Raw genomic sequence first — 22,326 nt, forward strand, 5'->3', positions numbered from 1 at the left:
TACAGAGATTTAATAATTTCTGAATTACTAGATTAAGTTATTTTTGTGTTTTTCTAACATTCAGTTTTCTAGAGACTGAAGTTACTAGTGCTAGTAGATTCAGGTCACAATAATATATCAATAAGAATTTGAGGTAGTTGTTATCTGAAGTTAATTCAAAGGCTTTCAGAAGAACTTGAAAATTTCCTAGGCAAAAAGAGGAAGGTGGTTTTCAATTGATAATAAATTTAGTGTTTCGCTGTCTTTTAAACTGTTGGTTAAAGCAGCATGAAAGCTGTAAACCACTGTACAGTTATAACCACAATTACTGCCTGCAAATACTTTTGTATTTACTCCAGCATTAGAGTGAACACTGTGAGTACCAGCTGTGGGGAAAAAAATGGACTGGCATTGTGTAATAGTTAAAAACTTACACAGATTCCATGAATTGAACTAACATGAACACTCTATTGGAGATGAATAAGAATCTGAACTTGGGGTCCGTGGTACCTCAGTCTCTTGCTCAAATCCATAGGGAACCTCAATGAAGATAAAAAAGTGAACCAAATTACTTTGGCTTTCAGCTTGAAGTGGTTGAGAATATGGTGGGTTTCAATGGGCGTTTCTCATCTGTGGCTGCAATCTACCCACCTTCCCTTAAAAATCTGTTTTCTTAATGCAGAAGTCACCTAGAGAGTTTTCAGCCTAGAAATCAAATGTGACCATAAAAACTCCTCATGAGTAAGCTCAGTGTGTAGCAGCTATTTTTCATATGTTGAGGCTTGTACTAGTAGGATGTAAGAATGCAAAACACTTTTTTATTTATTTGCTGCTATGACATGCAGAGGAAATAACTGAGTAATGAGGTAAAGTAGGACCTTTCAGTCCACTTTTCCTAGGTGGAAATTAGATCTCCACTTGTTACTCGAGCTGGACCATTCTTGTGTCATGGTCTTTGAATTTTTCTTCAGCTGACTTATCACCAAATTTCTAATAATCTTTCTCTGGCCAAATATTGTTTAGAGTAAAAAAACTGCTTTTATTTACATGTCTCCAAACACCTCTTGGTGTTTACCAAGACATGGGCCTTCATGATGGAAACCCTGGAGCAGAAAATCCTGTGTCCTCTTGTATCACAATTTCACTAAACTAGGTGTATCCCCAAAACTTCATCTTCTAGACCCTCCTCACTTTTACTTGCAATTTTTCCAATGCAAATGGCCATTGTGGAACAGTTAATTAATCTTCCATGGAGTCTTCTATTGCTTTTCTTCTTCCTGACCACAGTTATTGTGTTCTTTGCAACCTAGAGAAAAATCTAAAGGGCTGTAGAGATTGTGTGGGCTCTGTTCATATATACTAACTGGTGGGTGCCCCTTCCATGCTGATCTCAGGGGATGACATGAGCCTAAGGACTGAAAAGACTTATCCTCTCATAAGAAGACATATGAGTTTTTCATAGCTGAACTAGTGAACCCAGAAACCTTCATCTCTCTGGTGAAACTTGGATGTCTTCTCTAACAGAGATTGTGAGAATGTCTTTTGAAAGCCATTTAATAAATTCCTTTGGATCAACTGTTACTTTTTGAGAGATATTTCTTGGAGTTTTTCAGAAAGGAAAAGGATACAGAAGGAATGCTTACAGAAAAGAGTAAATATACTGTTGAAAACCTGAAATATATTAGGTTGTATAAAACCAAAAGAAATAAGCACATGCATGCTACCTGCCAGGCTGAACTGTTTAACTGAAGTTATGAGTGGTGGTCTCTGAGGGAGCATTTTTAGAGCTCATGATGCTGATATTTATCTTCTCCAGGCAGTGCTGGAATGGTTCACCTACCACTCCTTGTTTTTCAGTAAGTCTGAAGGCATGAAGACCACCAAAACTTTGTTCCTTTCTGAGAGTTGGCTCAGACTTCGGTATTATTTACACCAGGGATTTTGGAAATACTTGTTATCTTCTCTTGGAAGTTTACTTTTCTCTTGATAGTAACATTGGCTAGAGTATGATAACTGTAAGCTTATCATAATTAACTGATCAGTCTGGGGAATTTGCACAACAATGAAAAATGCAGCTTTCCATACACCTGGCTTAAATTTATTACCCAAATGTAATATCTCATTTCCAGATAAACCATACAGGGGATTATGGAAACTCTCTGTAACAGGGAGTGGAATATCCTCCATGCTGAAGATCAGCTGAGTTGTGTTTTATTGTTGGTTTCTAGAACATTTGGGAATTACTGAATATATTGAATACATTCTTTCCTAGTGGACATTCTGGACCTCCTGCAATCCTTTGCAGTTGTGGATCCTATTTTTTTTTTCAAGCTAAAATTCATATTACTATTCTCAGAAATAAGTGGATGCCCACTTTATTGCTGTTTTGCATAATCTGTCTGAAATCACTGGACAATGCTAGTGTTTAAAAAGGCTGTCAGTTGCTCTGATCTGATGTCAGGATATCAGTCTTTTACAGACCAGCCCATCATAACAGCTTGAGTGCCGCTGTATCTACAGGATCTAACTGCTGCAGATTAAAAACTGCAGCAGAGAGGACAGGAAGTGAGAGTCCTCTTTCCCTTTCAAGTGCCAGAGAACTACAAACAAGGAAATTATCAGTTTGTTACAGTGGAGTTGTTAATGAACATCAGAGTTGGAGTCAGCAAGGAACTGGGGTAGGACAACTGTCAGGGCTCATAACCCACTTGTGAAATAAATGTTCTCTTAGTCCTAAACATCCTTTGCCAGAATCTTTAAGCACCAGTATTAATGAAACTTAAAGTATTTCTTGGGCTCAACTGAAGAGACAGAGGCGTCTGGCTATTTTAACCTGCGTAGCTGAATTATGTGTGTATGTATTTGTGTAATATTTGTGCTATGCTGGTGATAAACCCAGCATGGGAAGGAAGTTCCAGACTCAGCATGTCCAATCTTCTGCTTGTTTATGGCTTTGGACAATCCTATTAAAACATTTATCCTATTCCATTTTAAAATAGATTGTTTGCAATCTTTGTGCCTAGGTAAGACACAACATTTGTGAGGGTTGAAAACCAGTCTTCTGATTGCCAGCATAGACATATTCCTGGCCAGTGGAATGACTGATCAGTGTCTGCTGGCCTTTGCCATTGCTTAAGTAGCTCTAGCTCACAACTACATGTTGTCAACCTCTTCTCCACATTCCACATTTTTCTTTCATGTTTCCAACTCAGGAGTCACAGTTTTTAGAAACAATGCTTCTTCTTCTTACAGGTCCCTGAAACTGTCTTCCATGTGATTTCATTCTAGGACTATGCCTTCATCTTCAATGTCATCCACATCTCCTTTGTGCATCTCCAGTTCTGCTCCTAATTAATGCTCTGTAGTAACTTTGAATGATTTGAGTGTTTAATTGGAGTACTTACTATTGTATTTTCTTCGCTGAGACAAATAATGAAAATATCAAATAAAATTAGCCCCCAAACCACACTGAAAAAAATCTACAGTTGAGCCTTTCCCAGGCCTAGGAATTAATTCAAACAAATCTATTCTCCTCTTACCTGCTAGCCAGTTCTCTCTGGTTTTAATTCCTGTCCTTGTAATTTTGGCTAATAATTTCCCCAGGGATATTATAAAAGTTTCCCATTTCTTTTTCTAGAAGTTTCTAGAAGGTTATTTTTATCCTTTATTCTTGCCTTTTAAAAAATACTTTCTTGAAGGTGGATGTCAGATTAGTTTGACACAATCTGTTTACCCATAATGTATAAATGTTATAGTCCATTTATCTTCACATTTCTGATTTTTCTTTCCTTGAATTTATTGTGAAAGCCTAAGGTTACTACATAGGTTATAGATCTGTATTTTCCAAATTTAGATTACCCCAGAATTCTCATTCTTTCTTTAAGAATGGCTCTTGGCTGTTATTCACCAGCTGTATAGCCTTATCCTCTTCTCCCCATCATTAATTGAATAATTTATTGATATCTTTGCTGCTGAGTTTCAATTTCATATGCCAGGTTTTACATGTTGAGAACTAAAGTTTAGTTTCTGCTCAGCTGCTTGAGTCCAGCATGGTTTGCACCCACCTCAGACATGGCCATTTTCTGATCATTAATTGCTGTCCTGCCTTACTCATCCCTGTTGATTACAGACATATTTCAGCCTGGTTCAGCCAAGCCCTCTGGGACTGGTTTTACCATAGCCTTTAGAGTTAGACTCTGTTTTAGTGAGTGTTTGGTGATGTGGTAAGTGGATCAGGTGAAGTCAGGGGTATCAGGAAAGACTCACAGCTGCTGTTATTCAAGCATCTCCACTCACCTGGGTGCAGTTCCCTTGCTTGATTCTGACAAAACATGGGACTTCATCTCTCTCGCTCTCTCTCGCTCCTACAGCTGAGGATAGTTATCAAGTAGTGCCCAGAGCTGCTGCTCCTCACAGATCTGAACATGATGCCCTGCAGTGGTCTCAGTTTGTCTTGGAGCAAGAGACTGAGTACATTTAATTTTTCTGTGTTGTCTTCTCATGTAGATGGAGAAGGAATTTTTATTCAATTTATCATTGTCTTTGGAGTGGCAGGTGGAAACACTCCTTCTTGCCATAGTTTGAAAAAAGAGGTGGTTACACCACCTACACAGTGCTTCACATTTGATAACACTTGACATGCTTGTGATGGTTATTTGGCATTTTTTAAATCAGTGAGAGCAGTCTGAAATGGAACAAGTTCTGATGCATTATGAAAAGAGAACTATGAATAAAGAAACAGGATCCTCAGTTCCTACTCTCTCCTCATGATGATTGTGCCTTTGCAGTGAGCAGCTGAACTGATAAGAACATCTATGACTTGAAAGTAATTAAGGCTTCTTTGTTAATTAAACAGAAGAAGAAAGATAAGTGACATTTGCAATTGCTGATGGCTTCTTTATGGTAAATGAATTGCCGGATGGTCGATGTTGATGTTTTCCAGTTGATTTCCTTTGGATTCTTGGCTGGGATTGCAGCAGAGATTATTATTGTCTCACACATCTGCTAGACGATGAGTTTCCATTGTACCTCACTGCTCACAAACACATGAATAACTTCCACATTCACCACTTGTACGTGTGTCACTGCATCAACATGGGAAGAAACATTCCCGTAGGCATACAGAGCTCTTGGATATGCTGCATGTGTTTATTTTTCAAACCAACTGTCCCATCTGTGTGCTCTGTGCCTGTTTTCAATTGAATGTTGAGCAGTGAGGAGCATGACTTAAGAAGTATGTTTTCTCTCTGTTTTTAGTGGTTAGACTGTAACTTCTCTTGAATGATTGAGTCACTTACCTGCCTGCCAGCGAGACATAACATTGCAGGAGTAATGGCATTCTTTGGTGATGCTGTTGGTAACTAAAGGTGCTGAGTGTGTTCTTACTACTTGGTGGTTCTTTGCCAGACACCAAGAAAAATGTTTAGTATGCATTTCATGTGATGTAGTTTAAGCCTTTCACATAGAGGCACTCTTTTCCCCCCCTGTGCTTTTCTGGGAATCCTAGCGTTTATCTGCTGTTGCTACTCTTGTTTGCAACAAGCTGATTGTATTGGGTTTGTGTAGCAGGGGTTCACAGGGTTGGCTTCTGTGAGAAGCTTTTAGATGCTTCCCCGTGCCAGCTGGCTCCAGCATGGACTCACCACTGGCTGAGGCTGAGCCCATCAGCAGTGGTGGGAGCTCCTCTGGGATAAGATATTTAAGAAGGGGGGAAAAACCTGTATGATCACAGCTGGAAGGAGGACTGAGAATATCAGAAAAACAGACACCAAGGTCAGTGAAGAAGGAAGGGAGGACTAGGATGTGCTCTGGGTGCTGTAGCAGATCTTGCAGCCCTTGGTGCAGACCATGGTGAGGCAGCTGTTCCACTGCAGCCCACAGAGAGAGATCCACCTGCAGCCTGTGGGAAACCCACACCAGAGCAGATGGATGCAGGAAGGAGACTGTGACCCCATGGGAAGCCCACGCTGGAGCAGGTTTGCTGGCCAGATTTGTGACCCTGTGGGGGATTCCACCCTGGAGCAGTTTGTTCCAGAAGGTCTGCGCCCTGTGTGAGGGACCCACCCTGGAGCAGTTCATGAAGAACTGCAGCCCATGGGATGGACTCATGCTGGAGAAGTTCAAGGAGGACTGTCTTCCTTGGGAGGGTCTCCATGCTGGAGCAGGGAAAGAGTGTGAGGAGTAGTCCCCATGAGGAGAGAGGAGTGGCAGAGACAATGTGTGATGAACTGATCGCAGCCCCCCATTCCCTGATGCCCTGTGCTGCTCAGGGGAAGGAGGGAGAGAAAATCAGGAATGAAGTTAAGTCAGGGAAGAAAAGAGGGGTGGGGAGAAGGTGTTTTTAAGATTTGGGTTTATTTTTCATTATCCTTTGATTAGTAATCCTTTGATTAGTAATAAATTAATCCTTTGATTAGTAATAAATTAAACTAATTTTTCCAAGTTGCATTGGTTTTGCCTGTGACTGGTGAATGATCTCTCCCTGTGCTTATCTTGACCCATCACCCTTTCATAACATTTCTCTCCCCTGCTCAGCTGAGGAGGGGAGTGATCGAGCTGCTTTGGGGGACACTTGGTGTCAACCTACCACACTGACTTAGTATTTTCTTTTCTGGAGGCACTCCTGTTTGCTAGACTGGAAAAAAGTATCTGCTTCAGAGGTTCCTGTATCCCAGCTGGAAGTGATAAACATTTCAACTCAGCAAGCATGAATGTGTGTGTAAACAGGACAGAGGTGTACTGCAGCAGAGAAAAATTATGTTAAAAGATTTAAACCATGTTTTGTTTAACTCATTATTATCAGTCGCATTTTTCTTCCAGACAGTTTTATAACAAGTATGTCAGTAGAATAAATCAAATGTACTACTGTAATGGAGCTGTAGGGACAGATTTAGCTGTAATACACTCACCATTTACTAAGCTGGAAAGCCTCTCAAGCAATGTTTTTGGTGAAGTATTCCATGTTTTCTTTAAGTACAGAGAAACATAATTCTAGCAGCATCAGAGGTTTTGATTTTTTTTCAAAAATAATGATTAAAAACAGCCTGGAAGTGGTGGTTTGACCTTGAATTTTAATGATTTTTGGGAACATCTCCCCGCATACTTTTCCATCCTCATGGCCAGCAAAGAACCAGAATAATATATAATAATATACTGGAACAAATTTGTACTTGCGCAGTGATAGCACCTCTCTTAAACTTGGGCAAATTCTATACAGTTTTGTTGCTAGTTTTACCTGAAAGAATAGTGGTTAACCAGCCTGTAACAGAATACTTTCATGTTCACATTATTATTTGTGAACATCTTTGATAATGTGAATTCTATTGTAGAGCTAAATCCAAATTTTAATATTTAAAGAAAATACATTTTGTAGGGTTTGGCTTCCCCTTGCATTTATCACTGGAGTAGAAGGAATTTCAGTGTTGAACTTTTTGCTGTGTTTATGTCCTTAAGATTTGCATTTGTAATTACCAGTTCTCTAATACGACCTCTTCTTTTTTTTTTTTGGGGGGTGGGGGCATGAGGGGGTTGAGCTATGCAGCTGGTATTGCTGCTTCTGTGCTTTTTGGGAATAGTCTGTAGGAGCAGATCCAAAGGAAGTCCCCTTCCACAGCAAAAGAAGGAAGAGGAGACAGGATATGGATGCTGAACTGATCAACAACCCATACATCCTTCCTTCCTTTCTTTCTTCCCTCCCCATGTTAGTTCTGCATACAATGTAGGATGCAGTAGGACGTCTTTTTTCACCTTGGATTCTTTCCGTGTGTAACTTTTTTTAGGTTTTGCTATTTAAAATAACATTTACTGTCGCTTCTCCATCGTCAGCAAGTCATTCTGCCAACAGCAAATGCTATAAAAATGGGCAAGACTATATAGACCTAGCTCTGACAGTGCTGTACACTACAAAGGAAAAACAAAATGAGGATAAAGGCAGGAAAAGATGGGTCATTTGGAAAAAGCAATAAAATATTCTATTTGCCTGCTTTGGGTGTTGTTATCCTGATTGCTTCTGTTTGTGTTGTTTGCTGATTGTTTTACCCTATTTTCCTCTTCCCACATTTATGCTCTCTCTTAATTTCTTGTGTGAGTTAGTTTTACTGCTTCATGAAGGACAAATATGTTTAATGATCATTTTGTAAAATCAGGGAAGGAGTGGTTTTTTTCTCTTTAGCTAACTACCCGAGCCAAAATCTAGACCCTTTATGCCATTGCAAAATATAGCTCAGGTGCATGCTATTTGAAGAGGAGAAGGGCATTAAAACCCAAAGGGCAAGTTAAAAGAGCTCACCTGGGAAGCAATAGGAAATAATATCCCTAGCATCACCTTACCCTGAAGAAAATGTTGTTTTGAAGTCAATTTAAGTTTTAGGGGTTGGCTTACCCAGGAGCTGACAGTGGTGGAAGTCAATAGGCATTCATGTGTACTCATATACAGAAGAGAGCCTCAAAATTACTTTAAAAGTCCAGAGGGAAGGAGAAAATTATTCAGGCTTAGTGGAAGAAGAGTAAATAGACAAGACAGACCCTTTCTTAAGGTCTTAAAGACGATGGATGGCTGGAGTGGAGTTGTATAAAATGTGTTTTTTCTGCAAAAGTGATAACTCTTGGGGTATTGCATGTTACACAGGCTCTTATATATCAGGAGCAGCCCCTGACTCTGGGAGCAGAAAAAAAGCCTGAGGGGAGAAAAGTGATGAGACCTTGTTTCTGCAAGGATAGGGAGATGAGAAAGTGGTCAAGTATTTGGCATGTGGGTGGGAAAATGTCAGCCTCGATGCTAAGCTTGACCTGAGCACCTTAATAACAGATAGAAAAACCCAAGCTGACATTGTGCTGAGTTACTTGCATGTTTTTCTCTGAATTGCCTCTGGAGTCTGTCAGCCATGTTTTGTCTTACCAGGAAGGCCCTTGTGAGTTGCAAGGTGCTCTTTTGGGCCTAAAAGTCCCATTTTCCTCTCTGCCTCAGTCCATGCTGAGCTCCATCCTCCATGAGAGGAACTGGTCCTGCTCTGCATTGACGGGACAATGGCAACACCCAGGCAGCTAAATTCTGCTGTCCTTCCCAATTTCTTTATTGCAAGCTGTCATGACAGTACTGCAAGATGGGTGGTATTTGTTTTAATTACCATTTCAGTTGCTGGTGTTAGCGATGAAATAAGACTCTTACCTTTCACTTAAAAATAAATCTTCAGAATTTGTAGGTGTTGAGAAAGAGTTTGAAAATGTGGTAATGTGGTGTGAATTATACTCTGGAGGCTAGGAAACAAAGCAGCAAACTTTAACCCCCCCTTTATGTTATGGCTGTTTTAGCATCTGAGTTTGCTGAAAATCCTTTTTCCTTTTTATTTTCTTTTCTGTCCATTTTTTTAATATTTGTGGTTGCTTTATAATTTTCAGCTATATGGATTGATAATACTGCAGATCAAAAATCACTTCTTCACTTCTTGAATTTTTAATTAGAATTTCCATGTGATCATCTCTGCAGATTTTCAGCAGCCAATTGAGGAAATATAGAGAAAGAGCATAATTTTTAAATGAATGCTCAGCACTGTTGTTTAGCTCTTGAATTTAAATGTAAATGTTCCAGTGAAAGTTACAGTCTGTCAGTAAGTTGAGCAGGGCAGTGCTCTGGTTTTTGCATTGTGCCAGCTACTGTGTAGATGGACTCCAAACTTGAGAAAATTGGTAAAGTATTTGCAAGAAGAAGGGATTGCATCTGTATCATGAGTTATGGTGTTTGTTCAGGGCAAAATTCTCTTTTCTTCTAAATCTTTAAAGGATTGAGGACTAAGTCATGTTGAACAATGGTGTGTTCATCCAAGGGAGAACTGCTGAATGCATTTAATAATCTTCACTGGTTGTCTCAGCACAGAATGTGCTGATTATAGATAGTGCTGCCTTCAAAAGCATGCTGTTAGCAAGAGCCTTACGTTTATTTTGTTAGATCAGATATGCACATTGCTTCAGACACTCTCCCATGTCCAGCTGCTGTTTGGAAAGCAGAGTTTCAAGGCGTAGGTGCTCCTTGCTTTGACCTCTCCCATTGTTTTCTGGGGGGTGGAGATGATTGCAAATTTTGTATTTTTTCTGGATGTGGCACTTAGTGTCCTGGTCCAGGTTGACGTGGTGGTGTTAGGTCATAGGTTGGACTCAGTGGTCTCAGAGGTTTTTTCCAACCCAGGTGATTCTGTGATTCTCTCCTGCTGTTGTAATTGTACTAGACACTGAATGTGTTAGCCAGGTAAGAGCAAATACTTTTCCTGTTTCTGTCTTATGACCCTCTAATTTATTTATGTGTTTTATTTCAAATGCAGACTTTAGTAACGTGCCTGACATCACATCCAGTTTGAAAAGGAGCAGTACTGATGGCACTCTGGACCAAGTGCCACACAGGGAGAAGACTGATCCACCCTTCAGGGTAAGAAAATGCTTGACACAACAATCCTTATGGAGCAAAAGGCAATGTTGTAGCGTTAATGCTCTGCATTTTGTTGGAAAGAATTTACCAGATGGCATTAGCTTGAAAAAATTTGTATGCATATTAGCTGTACTTGGTGTTTTAGTATCTTGAGGTCACCCTGACAGGTCAGCATCTACAGCACAGCTGCTGCATCTGCAGGAGCAGTGTGATGGGGGCAAATGGCAAGCAGGTGGAGACTTGTCAAATCCATCCTTCTGTGTGTCTTCAACCCAGTTCCTGCAGAGAGCAGTAAAGCTGCTACAGCTTTCTGATTGAGTCAGTTTGTTTTTGTCTTCTCTTTTTGCTGATCTTTCCAGGGCTTACTGATAATATGGCAGTGACCATAAAAATACTATGTCAGTAGTTTTAAACTGGGCTACAGGCTTGGAGAAGTGCAGTGTTTGAGAGACAGTGATTGCCACTCTCTAATTTGGAAGACCCTTCATGTGTCTGCAGTTTCTGTTTGACGTGGCTGGACTAATGGTTTTCCTTCTCTCAGCAAGAACCTTGGGGGCTGAGGCAGGAATGCCCAGAATTAGTGCCCACCTTCATGCACTGGTCTCCAAAGAGCAGCTTTTTGTCCATTTTGCTCTAAATCAGGCAAATTGCAACCTGTGTCCAATTGAAGTGCATATTGTTTTCAACCTCCCAACGGCAAGTGTGGGTAGTGTTTTTGAGTTGGTGGCCATGATTTTACCTGGCATTGCCATTCTGACAACAGAAATTTGTTTTTAAATTCTGTTGATGGGTTGGTTGTATCTTCAAGCAAATTTGTGATAACACTTGTGTTAGCACTCTTGCATAACAGGAATGACGTTAGAGTTTTTATGGTTCTGGAATATATTACTGTCTTGTGCTGGGTTGTATGAGAAATTGGTAGAGATCAGACGATGTTAAAACTCAGAAGACTGGAATAGGAAGGTACATTGTGCCTTTAACCATACTTACTAAGAGGAGCTGTTAGTCTTTATTAATTACTTTATAACCTACTTCAGTCATATACGGGTGATTTTATGCCCTTTCCCTAGAGAATAAGGAGAAGCCCAGTGATTGTGGGTCTTCAGCATCTCCTGCTGCACAAGGGGATTCCCACAGAGATGATCTGTGTCCTGTGTAAGGATTGCTTATGCTTCCCCAAAGTCTTTGCAACCAGACAAGAACAAACTGCATTTTCTCCCCTTAGGACACATTGTTCCTTTGAAAGAAGTACTGTGGATTTCTCTGCTCTGCTGTTTTAGGATTTCTGCCTGGCCTTAGGGGGCAGGGGTCTTTGTGGGAGCACAGCAGAGGTGACCCCAAGGCTTAGGATGCTTTGATGGCAGTTTTCACCAGGCCAGGCTCCCTGAGTACCTTGGGCTGCCCTGCTCACCCGGATTATGCGGTGTTCCCCATGCACTGTGGGGACATAAATACTGACCTTCTGTCCTGCTGGAGGGGAGGAGATTCTGGGGCATCAGCTTTGCTCTAGCAGTAGAACAAAGCCAATCCTGATTGCCTGTGTCAAATACACCAGGTGCCAGAAAATTAGGGAGAGTTCCGAGGATTTAAATACACAGAGAACAATTGATGTACACTAGTTGCTGCTTTTAATGCACTAAATTTGCTCCAATGCTCTAAATTACATGCTGCAATTAAAGCTCAAAAAAAGAGGGGAAAATGGACAGGTCTGCTCCCTGCCCTCCCTCCAGCCTCAAATTTGTCAGTTTCAGCAGTTATTAGGGCTTTTGCATGATTTGCTGAAGTAATTGCCCATTCTGTATTGCAGTTCACTTCTTGAGCTGACATGCAGGTCTGCTAGTGTCATTTTAAAAATTATCTGAGGCTGTCCTGGTTTTGTAGGTACAAGGGTGGAAAAACAGCCTGGCAATCAGAGGCAGTCGGACTGCAGCTGTAAACGAGTCTGTGACAGCTCTGTAATTTCTGCAAATGGTTTGTAATTGATTGCTGTCTTTCTGTTGGAGGGTGCCTATTACCGTCAGAGCTTTTTGTCTGACCCTTTTGATGTCCCCAATAGATGTAGAAGTAAAGAAAACCCAAACCTAACAGTTAAGTTCAGGTGGTGTATATTGTATGTGCTTTTGTGGTTATATATGACAGGAATTAAAATGATTTCTGTTTTTATATCTGTGATTTGGGACTGCTCACCAGATGAACAATAACTATTGCTAATAAAAGCTAGTTTGAGGAAATTGTGCAGCCTTGAAAAGTGTAGCATGTGGATATGGGGTTGTGGATTTTTTTTTTCCTTTGCCTTCTGTTTCCTGCATGTGCTGACTTGACCTCCCACGCCTGTGGACACCATTAGTGCAGTAGGCAAGTAGGCGATGCTGCAGAAGTATGGGGGAGAGGAGCTCTGTAAGCACAGCTCTGTGGAGGAGAGGCTGGTGGTGCTGAGAGGTTCTGAGCACAGCCTGGAACAACAGGCACTTTGGGATTATTTCAGGGGAGACACAGCTAGAGATGCTCACTTTCCAGTTGACAGCAACCGTAGATGTGATTGTTTGGCTCTAAGGGAGCAGGCTTCTTTGAAGTTTGGTTGGTTTTTTGTCCCGTAACATGTAAGTAAATTAAAAAAAACAATCTTAAAGCTTTGGATTTAATGGTTGCATGTCTGATTTCTGGATTTTATGTTTCTTGTTTTGAGCATTTTCATTTGTCTGTTTTTCACTATTTTCTTGATCTCATACCAAGCTAAGTTTAGGCATCATCTTAACTGAAAGTACAGTGAGGCATTTCAGAAGTGCCTTATAATCTCAAAGAAATAAGTCTTTTATTGCATGTGTACTACATTCAAACATGCCTTCATTTAGTCAGTCATTATTTTTTTTTTTTTCCTTTTTGTAGACTGGGAAGTGAATGCATTTAGGAGGATAAGAGAGGCTAGTATTGTTCTGGCAATGGAAGCTGTTCCTTAAGTTATAAAATATTATTAAAAATACAGGGATATCAAAAACCATCCATTCCAGATGCACATTTGTTCTGACAGCTCTGTATTCTCTGGGATGCCCCATTTGTACTTTAATACTTTTAATCTTATCTCCAATTTTATTTAACAGGGCTAGATATTCTGCTTGTAACACATTGTGCTGCAGTACATTTTGGAACTCTTAAAATACTATTTATGTGGCAACAGCATGTTGTCCTTGCTCTTGGTTCTGGAGTATGTAGATGTTCTGTTGACAGAAGAATATGTGACCTCAGAAAATCTGTGAATTGAGCATGCCTGTCAATGTAATTAAGTTTAGTTATGTTTAATCATTTTGAGAAGTAATTGTCTGTGCTCCTGGTGCTCATTAAATCCTGGCATGTTGGCAGTTGCCAAGAATCAAGCTCTCTTTTCATCAAAGTAGCATGAAGTCGAATGAACAAAAATTGCAACTTTTCCTTTAGCTAGTTGTGATTTCTAATTGCAAACTATATTGGCTAGAAATGTTTTCTGTAGCCCACTGTTTTAAGATTAGGTTTAGTAGTCTGTTACTAACTTCCTTGTCTTTACTTTGTATTTTCAGTGTATTAAAAACAACCTTTTATGAAACATAGCTAGAAGGGGAAATTTTACCATTTATTTTCAGGTCTCTAGAAAGAGACCTGCTGTGATCTGACTCTTGGTTGCTCTGAATCTTTTGAGTGTCATCAGAGAGACACATTTCTGAAACCATATTAAATCTAACAGACATAAAAAAGTAACTTCATATAAATGCATGTCTGAGACGGGGAAGATGTATTTTCACTTTAAGTATTTTACAGATCATAAGAAAAAACCTTAGGGTATACTCTCTGCAAATATTTCACATAACTTCATTATATCCTCAGGTGTATCTTAGAGGTCTTTAAGAAACTCAAGAAACCCAGTAAAAATAGCTAGTGTGATGGCTTTTAATCATTATAGAAACAGTCAATGAGTACTGAATGGTTTTATGGTGGCATCTTCAAAAATTAACATTGCAGGTGCAGAAATGGAAGCTGCTGTGTGAGAAACTTTGAATGTTAACAGGAATTGGCTTTTTAAAGAATGGCCAACTGGTTTCACTTTGTAAGGTTTTGAAATGCTTCCATATTTCTTTCAAACAATGAAGTAAAATTGGTCCTGGGAATAAGTTGAATGTAGAAACTTGGGGAAATTGCCTTTGCTGTTGCCTCTTGAAATAGTCACTTTACTCTCAGCATGGGTTATTGATCATACATGAATGCGTGTATATGAGGACAAATCTACCCCATCATCTCTTAATAACAAAGAAATAAATTCTATACACTGCAGAGACAAAACCCATCTTTTCCCCTTCAGAATACCATTTTTAATGCAATGAACAGAAGTTACGGTTAAAAATCCTAGACCACCTTTCCCTAGCTTGAGCTTATTTAGATTATCTCAACTAATTAATCTTTCCCTCCTGTTGATGACCATGTTCCCTTTTCCTTCATCTGATAAGGAAATGAGAATTCATGGCAAGTCTGATCAGCAGATTTCATGATACTTTTGGCAAACACAAACCTGCAACTCCTGCAGGAGGGAGCATTTTCATCAAATGCTTTCAGCTTTTCATGGGGATGAGGTCCAGGTCAGTATGATGGCCCTACTTGAAATGCTCATCTTTACAGATATAGCGGACAAAAAGAAGGTAGAAAAAATACGTCCTTATCTGTTTCAGAAGTCTTGTTCTTGGATGCTTGAGTTTCCTATGTAATATCAAATCATCCTTGCAGTGTTTTTGAAGCTTGTGTGTTCTGTTTATTGTGATGCCAGTTGTGGCCAGTGCAGTGAGAAGTACATTTCCAGGAAGTCGGCATGTCTGGGACCACGGTGAGAAATCTGGTTTTTGGTTTCCCTGCACTCAGCGCCGCTTTTTGTGTTCAAGGAGCCAACGTGCACATATGCCTCACTTGGGCAACTCTTCAGCTTTTTTTGTAGCCCTTCCAATCAAAGGTATATGTGCAGTTGAGCAGCTCATTTGCTCATATCTGGTGGTGGCCAGGAGTTGTGAATGCAGAGAGAGACTGGGTCAGAAAGCAAACTCATCTTCCAAGTTCTACATCACGCAGGAAGATTCCCAAAACAGTGCTTTGAACAGATGTGAAATAGATGTGTTGGAATTTCAAAAAGGAAATCACCCTATTATCTATTAGCTGATTTCACACAGCTATTTCTGTAATGAAAATCAATGAGTATTGTAAAGAGCTTGCTGCTTTTTGCAATTTTGGCCTCTTGGATATACAACATAGCCACCGCTGGAGGGGTGGTTTTCATAAGTTGAAGAAATTAGCATTTTGTCTTCAAAATCTCTAAAGCTGATTTCAAAACCCCTCCATTAGTAGTATGACCACAGTCATCAACTTCTGATGCAGAATAATTCAAGGGTAAAAATCCCTAGGTACAGTATACATTGAGGTCTAAGTTCATGCCAGGATGAGAGAAAATGTATCTGATTGCTGGTCTGCCCAAATGCTCAGTTGTTAAAGAAAAAAAGGCATGGTTTGATTTTTGGTGAGAGGAGGGGGCAACTGTGGCAATTGCCATGGAATGGCAGGAGTGGAAGGTAGATAGTAATCATTACTCATACTTTCAGTCCAATCCCCACAGAAAATTCATGCAATTGTTCAGTGTTTGTGGAAGATTTGAATGGTATTTTTTCTTCCAGAAGAATGCAAGTGGATGCTAGTAATGATGTATTCCTAGGATTTATCACCTAGAAAACATTGTACATTGTGATCTGTAGCAGATGGGCTTTGGAGTAGTTCAGGGCAGTGTTATTCAAAACACATCCAACTGCTTTCTGCTGCTGCTGTCAGTAAATGTAATCCTATTTATTATATGGATTATATGTATTATATATATGTGGCGGTTCATTTATTTATTTTGATCTGGTGATGACACTCATCACTCTCAGAGATGAGTATGGGATCACCAGTTTGACTGCATGTATATAAGCAGTGTGTGTGAAATAATTTTGTTAAGCAGACTGTAAAAATTAAAAATCTTGGAAAGGGAATGTTAGTACTAACCAAGTAAACACCAATTGTTGAGCTCCATTAAAAGAAAACCAAGCAGGAATGACCAGAAGCTCAACAGAGCCCATAGCCACTTCTTGCATGGAGGCAATTCCAGCTGAATGTCACAGTGGCTTCTCATTAGCTCCGTTTTGCATTGCTGGGGCAGTTCCCACTTGCACAGCATGTCATTAATTGCAGGAGAGCTGCCTGCCTGAAGGTTTACTCAGCATCCATAGGACATGAAGGATTTTTCCTTCATTTTAATCATGAAAACTTCTTTTTAGCAGTTGATGACATCCAAAAGCCTGGGGAGTAGTCTGCAATTAACTTTTTTTTTTTTTTTTACTTTGTAGGAAGGGGATTAACAACATGGTACTCTCAAAATCATGTATAGCCTCCGCAATCCAAGTGTCATTTTCTTCCAGATGTGACATGCATTTAGGGAATCTCAGAGCTGACATGGGAAAATAGCATGTTTCTCAGCAGTGGTTTCCTTGATTCATTTGTGCCTGGAGGGGACAGTTCTGCATTGAAAGCATGACAAGCCTGTGGGGAGTTCTGCTAATTATTGTGCGTCCCTTGCAGGTAGCCCAGCCTATGGTGACCCTACCAGAGCTGGGGGCTCCTGCAGTGTGGACCTGCTGCTGGACCCCTACTCTCTTCCTGTGCCTTTTGAGAGGGGTATCAGTGAAACTTTAGCCCTTCAGAAGCTCATAAGAATTTTGCAAGTTAATCTAATTAATTAGATGAGTTATTCAGTGTGTTAATCTATTGCTCAGAGAAGGCACCAGAACTGGTAGACTGCAGGTTACAGAAGGCTTACTGTAAGCTTACCAATGAGTGCTACTGCCCAGTCCTAGATTTCACTTTGTTGTGTTGATTCTGGAGTTCTGCATCCCTCTGGATGGCCCAGAAGTCAAATGTAAGAGCTGTGAGTCTTGGCTAACACAGCAAAGGAGCTGCAAAACCACAAGACTTAAAGCATGGAAATTGCTGTACCTAATGTGAACCTGTAACCAGGTCAGGCTGTAGATGGAGACCTGCCTGCATGGTTACTGGTAGGGAGGCACAAGAAAGGAGCAAAGACCGAAGGGTCTGCACGGTATGTGCGGTTCCTGCACGCACAAGTGTGACCTTGTGCAGCTTTGTTTTTGTGCTATTACACTGAGGCCCTGGGGCTTAGGGGGAGGGGGTATTTGTTGTCTTTCCTCCAACTGAAGGAAACGTCCTCTCAAAAGTACTGAGATAGCTTTTGGTGTAAAACATACAGATGGTTTTGATCAGGAAAAGAAATTGTGTTGTGTTGATGCTTGCAAATGAAGGAAGCCAGTGGGAGAGGACTTAGAACACAGCTTTTCTTTGTAGTCATCTGGGAAAAATCCATAAGGCTTACCTGCAGATGAAAAGGGAAGCATATGACAGGGGCCCTGAATCATTGCAACAGGATATGGTTAGCAGTGTCTCTGGAGACAGCTGTGACTTCACTGATGAAGGGCAGGAAGCTGCCTAGGAGCTCACCACCCTGCGCCTCCAGAAGCAACCCCGGTCACCTGCAGCGCAGGATATGACAGCAGTGTTTCACTTTGCAATGAAAGGCAGAGATATCTAATCACACTTCTGATAGACACAGGGAACTGGGTAACCTCTCTGCCATCTGCACAATATTTGGTGGTTTGTTTTTTTAAAAAATTAAGGTACTGTTCAGTTGCAGTGTTGGCAGTAACAGTTGTGTTTTTCCCTTGTGTTGCAAAAGCATCTAAACCAAGTTTTAGTGTGTGCCAAAGGTATGTGATGTGCGCAGCAGTCACCCATGGCACACAAAGCCACTTTAAATTTGCACAAAGTTTCAGTATAGGATTTCAGATAAATACTGCATCCTGGATACCATCATAACTTCAATGCTATTTTGCTCTGTCAGGAACATGTAATGACAAAGGTAGACCTGAAATACTGAAAAATGTCTGCTACCTGCAGCAAATTCTGCAAAATAAAAGATAAAAATGGTACATGAAAGAATGGAAGAGGCAGAAGAATTTAAAAAAAAAAAAAAAAAGGTAAGGGGTCAGTTGAGTCAGATGCATAGGGAAGTTCCACCAGACTTTCATGTTTTGTTACCTGTTGTCTCTTGTTAACATATTGCGAGCAGACATAGACATCCTCTCACATGGTGATCATTTCCTTCTTGGACAGTGTAATTCTCCTGTAGTTCCTAAACAAAGCTTTGCCAAAACCAGGGGAGAGGTTGTTGTAGAGTTCAGAGAATCTATATTTGTCTTTACAGGGGAGTTACTGCATCTTTTAACATTTGGAATGCAAAATGCTGGATACTAACAAGAACAGATAGGCGTTGCCTTCTCTGCCTCCAAAGATGTCACACTGCAAAACTATGTTGTGAAACATGGGTGCAACTGCAAAGATAATGTCTCAGTGGTTGCTACAGTTTCTAATGCAATACTTGAGAAAAGTTTTTGCCTTCAGCACAAAACACTTTGAGTGAGAATGTTTCAAACAATATTTAAGACGCTTGAAATTAAAAATAAAATAAGAATTCACTTTAAACATTTGGAATGCTAACTGATTTTTTAATCACTGGAATTAAAGCAAGTGTCTTCACTGTGGTCAATTATGCTTTGAAAATACATTTTGACGGCATTTAAAAACCATGTTATTAGTATAATAAGCATGACAGGAAAATATGCAGAAAAATTATCCACCCACAGTTATAAAAAGTAAAAAACAGACTCCCTCTAGATCAGTGTAGAGGTCTGGAGACAAGCTGTATTAATCCTGAGCTTATAATACTTAGAGACCACTAACATTGCAGAGCTCCTGTTAGTGCAGGGTATGTAAGTACATGTATATTTTAAAATATATGTGTCTGTGTGTGTGTCTACATATGTGTGTTGTGTATATGAATTACGCTTCTGTGTCACCAGTGGTCCAGAGTGATGTTACAAAGTAGCCCACAAGTGCTCGGGATTGTCTTGCAGGCAAGCTGCTGTTTCCTTTCATTCAGCGTGTACGCTGATGGAGCAAAATTAGCCTTTTACCTTCATTTATTAAGGGCAAAAGCAGGATGGGAAATGAACTGGAGGCAGATAAGCACACCTACACTTATGGGGACAATAGAGGGAAGCCTGTATTATGAAGGCTGTCACTGTTATGGTAACTATCAAGGCTGGTGCCACTGAAATGGAAAGATGAAAACCAGATGTTGGTAAAGGGAATGTGCCTTATTCAAAGTACACAGGAACAAACAACAGGGCTATGTCATTTTTCCAGTGATCTTAAAAATATTTCACAGTGATGGATTATTTCACTTGTTTTTGAAAAGTGCTTGAGTGCTGCTTGTGTGCTTCTAGAGAAAAAGAAAGGCTAAATGAAAGGCATTCATTCATTTGCTTTGCTTTAGTTTGCGTTGTTCCCCTTTTTGATTTGTCCAAGTCCCTCAATAGGAGATGGAAAGATTACTGAAACATAATTGTCTTTTTTCTAATGAATACACATTAGAAAAAAGCTGTTAATTGGTAACATCTTTTAGCTGGCATATGGCTAGCTAATAATGTAGGCTTAATTAGCAAATCTGGGGAAGAATAACTTCCTAATATGGAATTAAAAAGGCCTGTCATTGTTTTTCATCAAGATTGACGATATTGCTTGGACCTGAAATTTACCAATCTTCTTTTTGTTTTTCTCAGTCCCAGTGGATGAGCTGTGTTTTTAGATGTATCTATTAGAAAAATAGAGGTTGAAAGTGCCATAACTAATGCAGATAGAAAACAAAGAAACAATAGCTCTCTAGAAAGTATAGTTATACTCTTAATGCGCTGTATTAATCTTAATCTGGTGACCTGGCCTGTGTTATTTTTAAAATGCCATATGCAGCACTGGAAACTTTTAATTTCCACAAACTACTTATTTAATTTTGTTTCTTATCTTCAGACTTGCTCTGTGGATCGCTAGGATCTGTGGACTACTGCAGAGGCACTCACTAATGGTGGACAAGAACAGTAGCCATGTACATGCTGCACAGTAATCTATGAATTAGGATTTTTAAACCAGACTGTACATCCACTGAAAAATGAAACGTTAGGGAGCAGGCAAAACCTCTCTAGCTCCTTCAAGACCATTTCTTCAATTTTCTGTTTACACTCTTCTCCCCCAGTGAACCTGATATATCTTCAAGAGGAAGAAAGGGCACAGTCCATCCGCTAAGCAAGAGGTTCCTGCTGCTGTGATGTGTTCCGCATGTCTTATCAGCAGCATGTTGTTTCAGAGCTCCAGCATCATTTTTCCTCTGATAGGCAGCCTCTGAGTGACTGAGCTGTACAGTTTGGCAAATGCTGAGCTGTCAAGTTGTGCTAATGATTTGGAAAGAGATGGATGTAAGTTTAATTGCAGTAATTAAAGAAGAAAGCTGTGTTATTCCCTTGCTTGTATGAAGGTGAACATCCTTGAAACCTTAGAAGCAGTGCACTCATAACCAAGGATATAGGCACCCAGGCTTGGTGTATCACTGGGGTTCAAGAAAAGGGTTTCCTAGGGAGCAGTAGGTGCTGCCAAGGGCAGTGTTGAATGAAGCCTCACAGCTCAACTTCATTGCACTGTAGGAGTGCTGTGCTAGGGGCAACATGGGAGTTGCTGTGTTTTATTATGCCACTGGTGTAGTTCTCCCTTTATTAATGAATTGCCTGTCAGTCTTTTATCTCTTCAGTTCAGTGTTGTCATGTCCTATAATGTTTAATTTAAAGCTGCATTGTTCTTAGAGTAATCTATCTGTAGACCCAAATGGTTTTGTATAAATATGTGAACATCTTACTTTCAAGCCTGAATTTATTACTGAGCTCATTTTAAATTTCTTTTTATTGATGTAATTATGGCTAAAAAGTTCAAACAAAGGACAAGCATAATTATATAAAGAAATCATCCAGAGAGCTGCCTATTTGTTTTTCATTTTATCTTTGTAAGAGCATTTGTATGCCTCAACATTTAGCAGCATGTACCCTTGACAGAACATCAGTGCTATTGATAAATTATGCTGACCTTCAGGGCAGTCAGCACCCTCTAGATATTTTTAGGTATTTGGCTAACTTTCTCAAAGCACCTGATGTTTTGTTTATGCAGTAAATTTCACAGGCAGGGAGGCAGGTGTATTTCTGGGGAGATCAAACCCATCTTCCCCTGTCATAACTGAACTTTGTCCTGCACTCACCACATCGAGCTATTTATAAAGAAAACCTTCTCATCTAGCCTGTTTTTCCTTCATTTGTAGCAATAAAGGGAGGCATGGCAGGTCTGTCTGTACTCTCATACGCTGCTTAGCCTCCTCGCACTGGGATGCTGTCAGCATCTCTGATTTTTGGGTAATTGGCACAAAAGAGAAACTTGTGCAGCTGAGCTCAGAGGGAAGGTGTGCTCGTGGGGGATCGCAACATCTGCGGCTTCCTTCCGAGGGCTCTTTCCTTTGGCAAAGTTTGCGTTCGCGAGCCGCGATGCCCGCCTTCAGGAGGAGTAAAACCAGAGCGAAGAGTTTAGTGCTGGCTCGCAAGACCCAGCAGCAGGCAGCAGCAGCTTACGGCTCCCTGCACAGGATGTTCTCCGTGGTGAGTCCTGCAGCTTCAGCCCTGCCTTCAGCCCGGGGTGCTGCTTAATTAGGCTGGGGGGACGGGGCTGCAGGAGCATCCAAGCTGCCTGTACCTGATAAATAATGACTGTCCCAGCGTTAGTCATCAAATACTGGATTCTCACGGTGTGTGGTTGGGGGCTGAGTTTGTACCAGGGCTCTGCCTGGGAAAGGGTTTGGGGTTTCTGAAGTTTGGGGGAGGGAAGGGTGGGTTGGTTGCCTGCACTGTTTGCTGCTGGGCTCAAGCAAATTGTTATTTCTTGCATCTCTCAGAGAA

The 22,326-nt window shown here is 40.4% G+C and overlaps 1 protein-coding gene across 2 annotated transcripts in view; it reads left to right on the top strand.

Annotated features, from left to right (window-relative positions):
• Positions 1-22,326, top strand: part of TIAM2 (TIAM Rac1 associated GEF 2) — a 96,019-nt gene that overhangs the window by 55,253 nt on the left and 18,440 nt on the right. For both annotated transcript variants that reach the window (XM_084201549.1, XM_084201550.1), the window contains exon 15: positions 10,293-10,396. In XM_084201549.1, the coding sequence (XP_084057675.1) occupies positions 10,293-10,396 (104 nt within the window). The remainder of the gene's footprint in view (positions 1-10,292; positions 10,397-22,326) is intronic.

Source organism: Fringilla coelebs (assembly GCF_963513975.1).
Source record: "Fringilla coelebs genome assembly, chromosome: 3".
Taxonomy (NCBI): domain Eukaryota; kingdom Metazoa; phylum Chordata; class Aves; order Passeriformes; family Fringillidae; genus Fringilla; species Fringilla coelebs.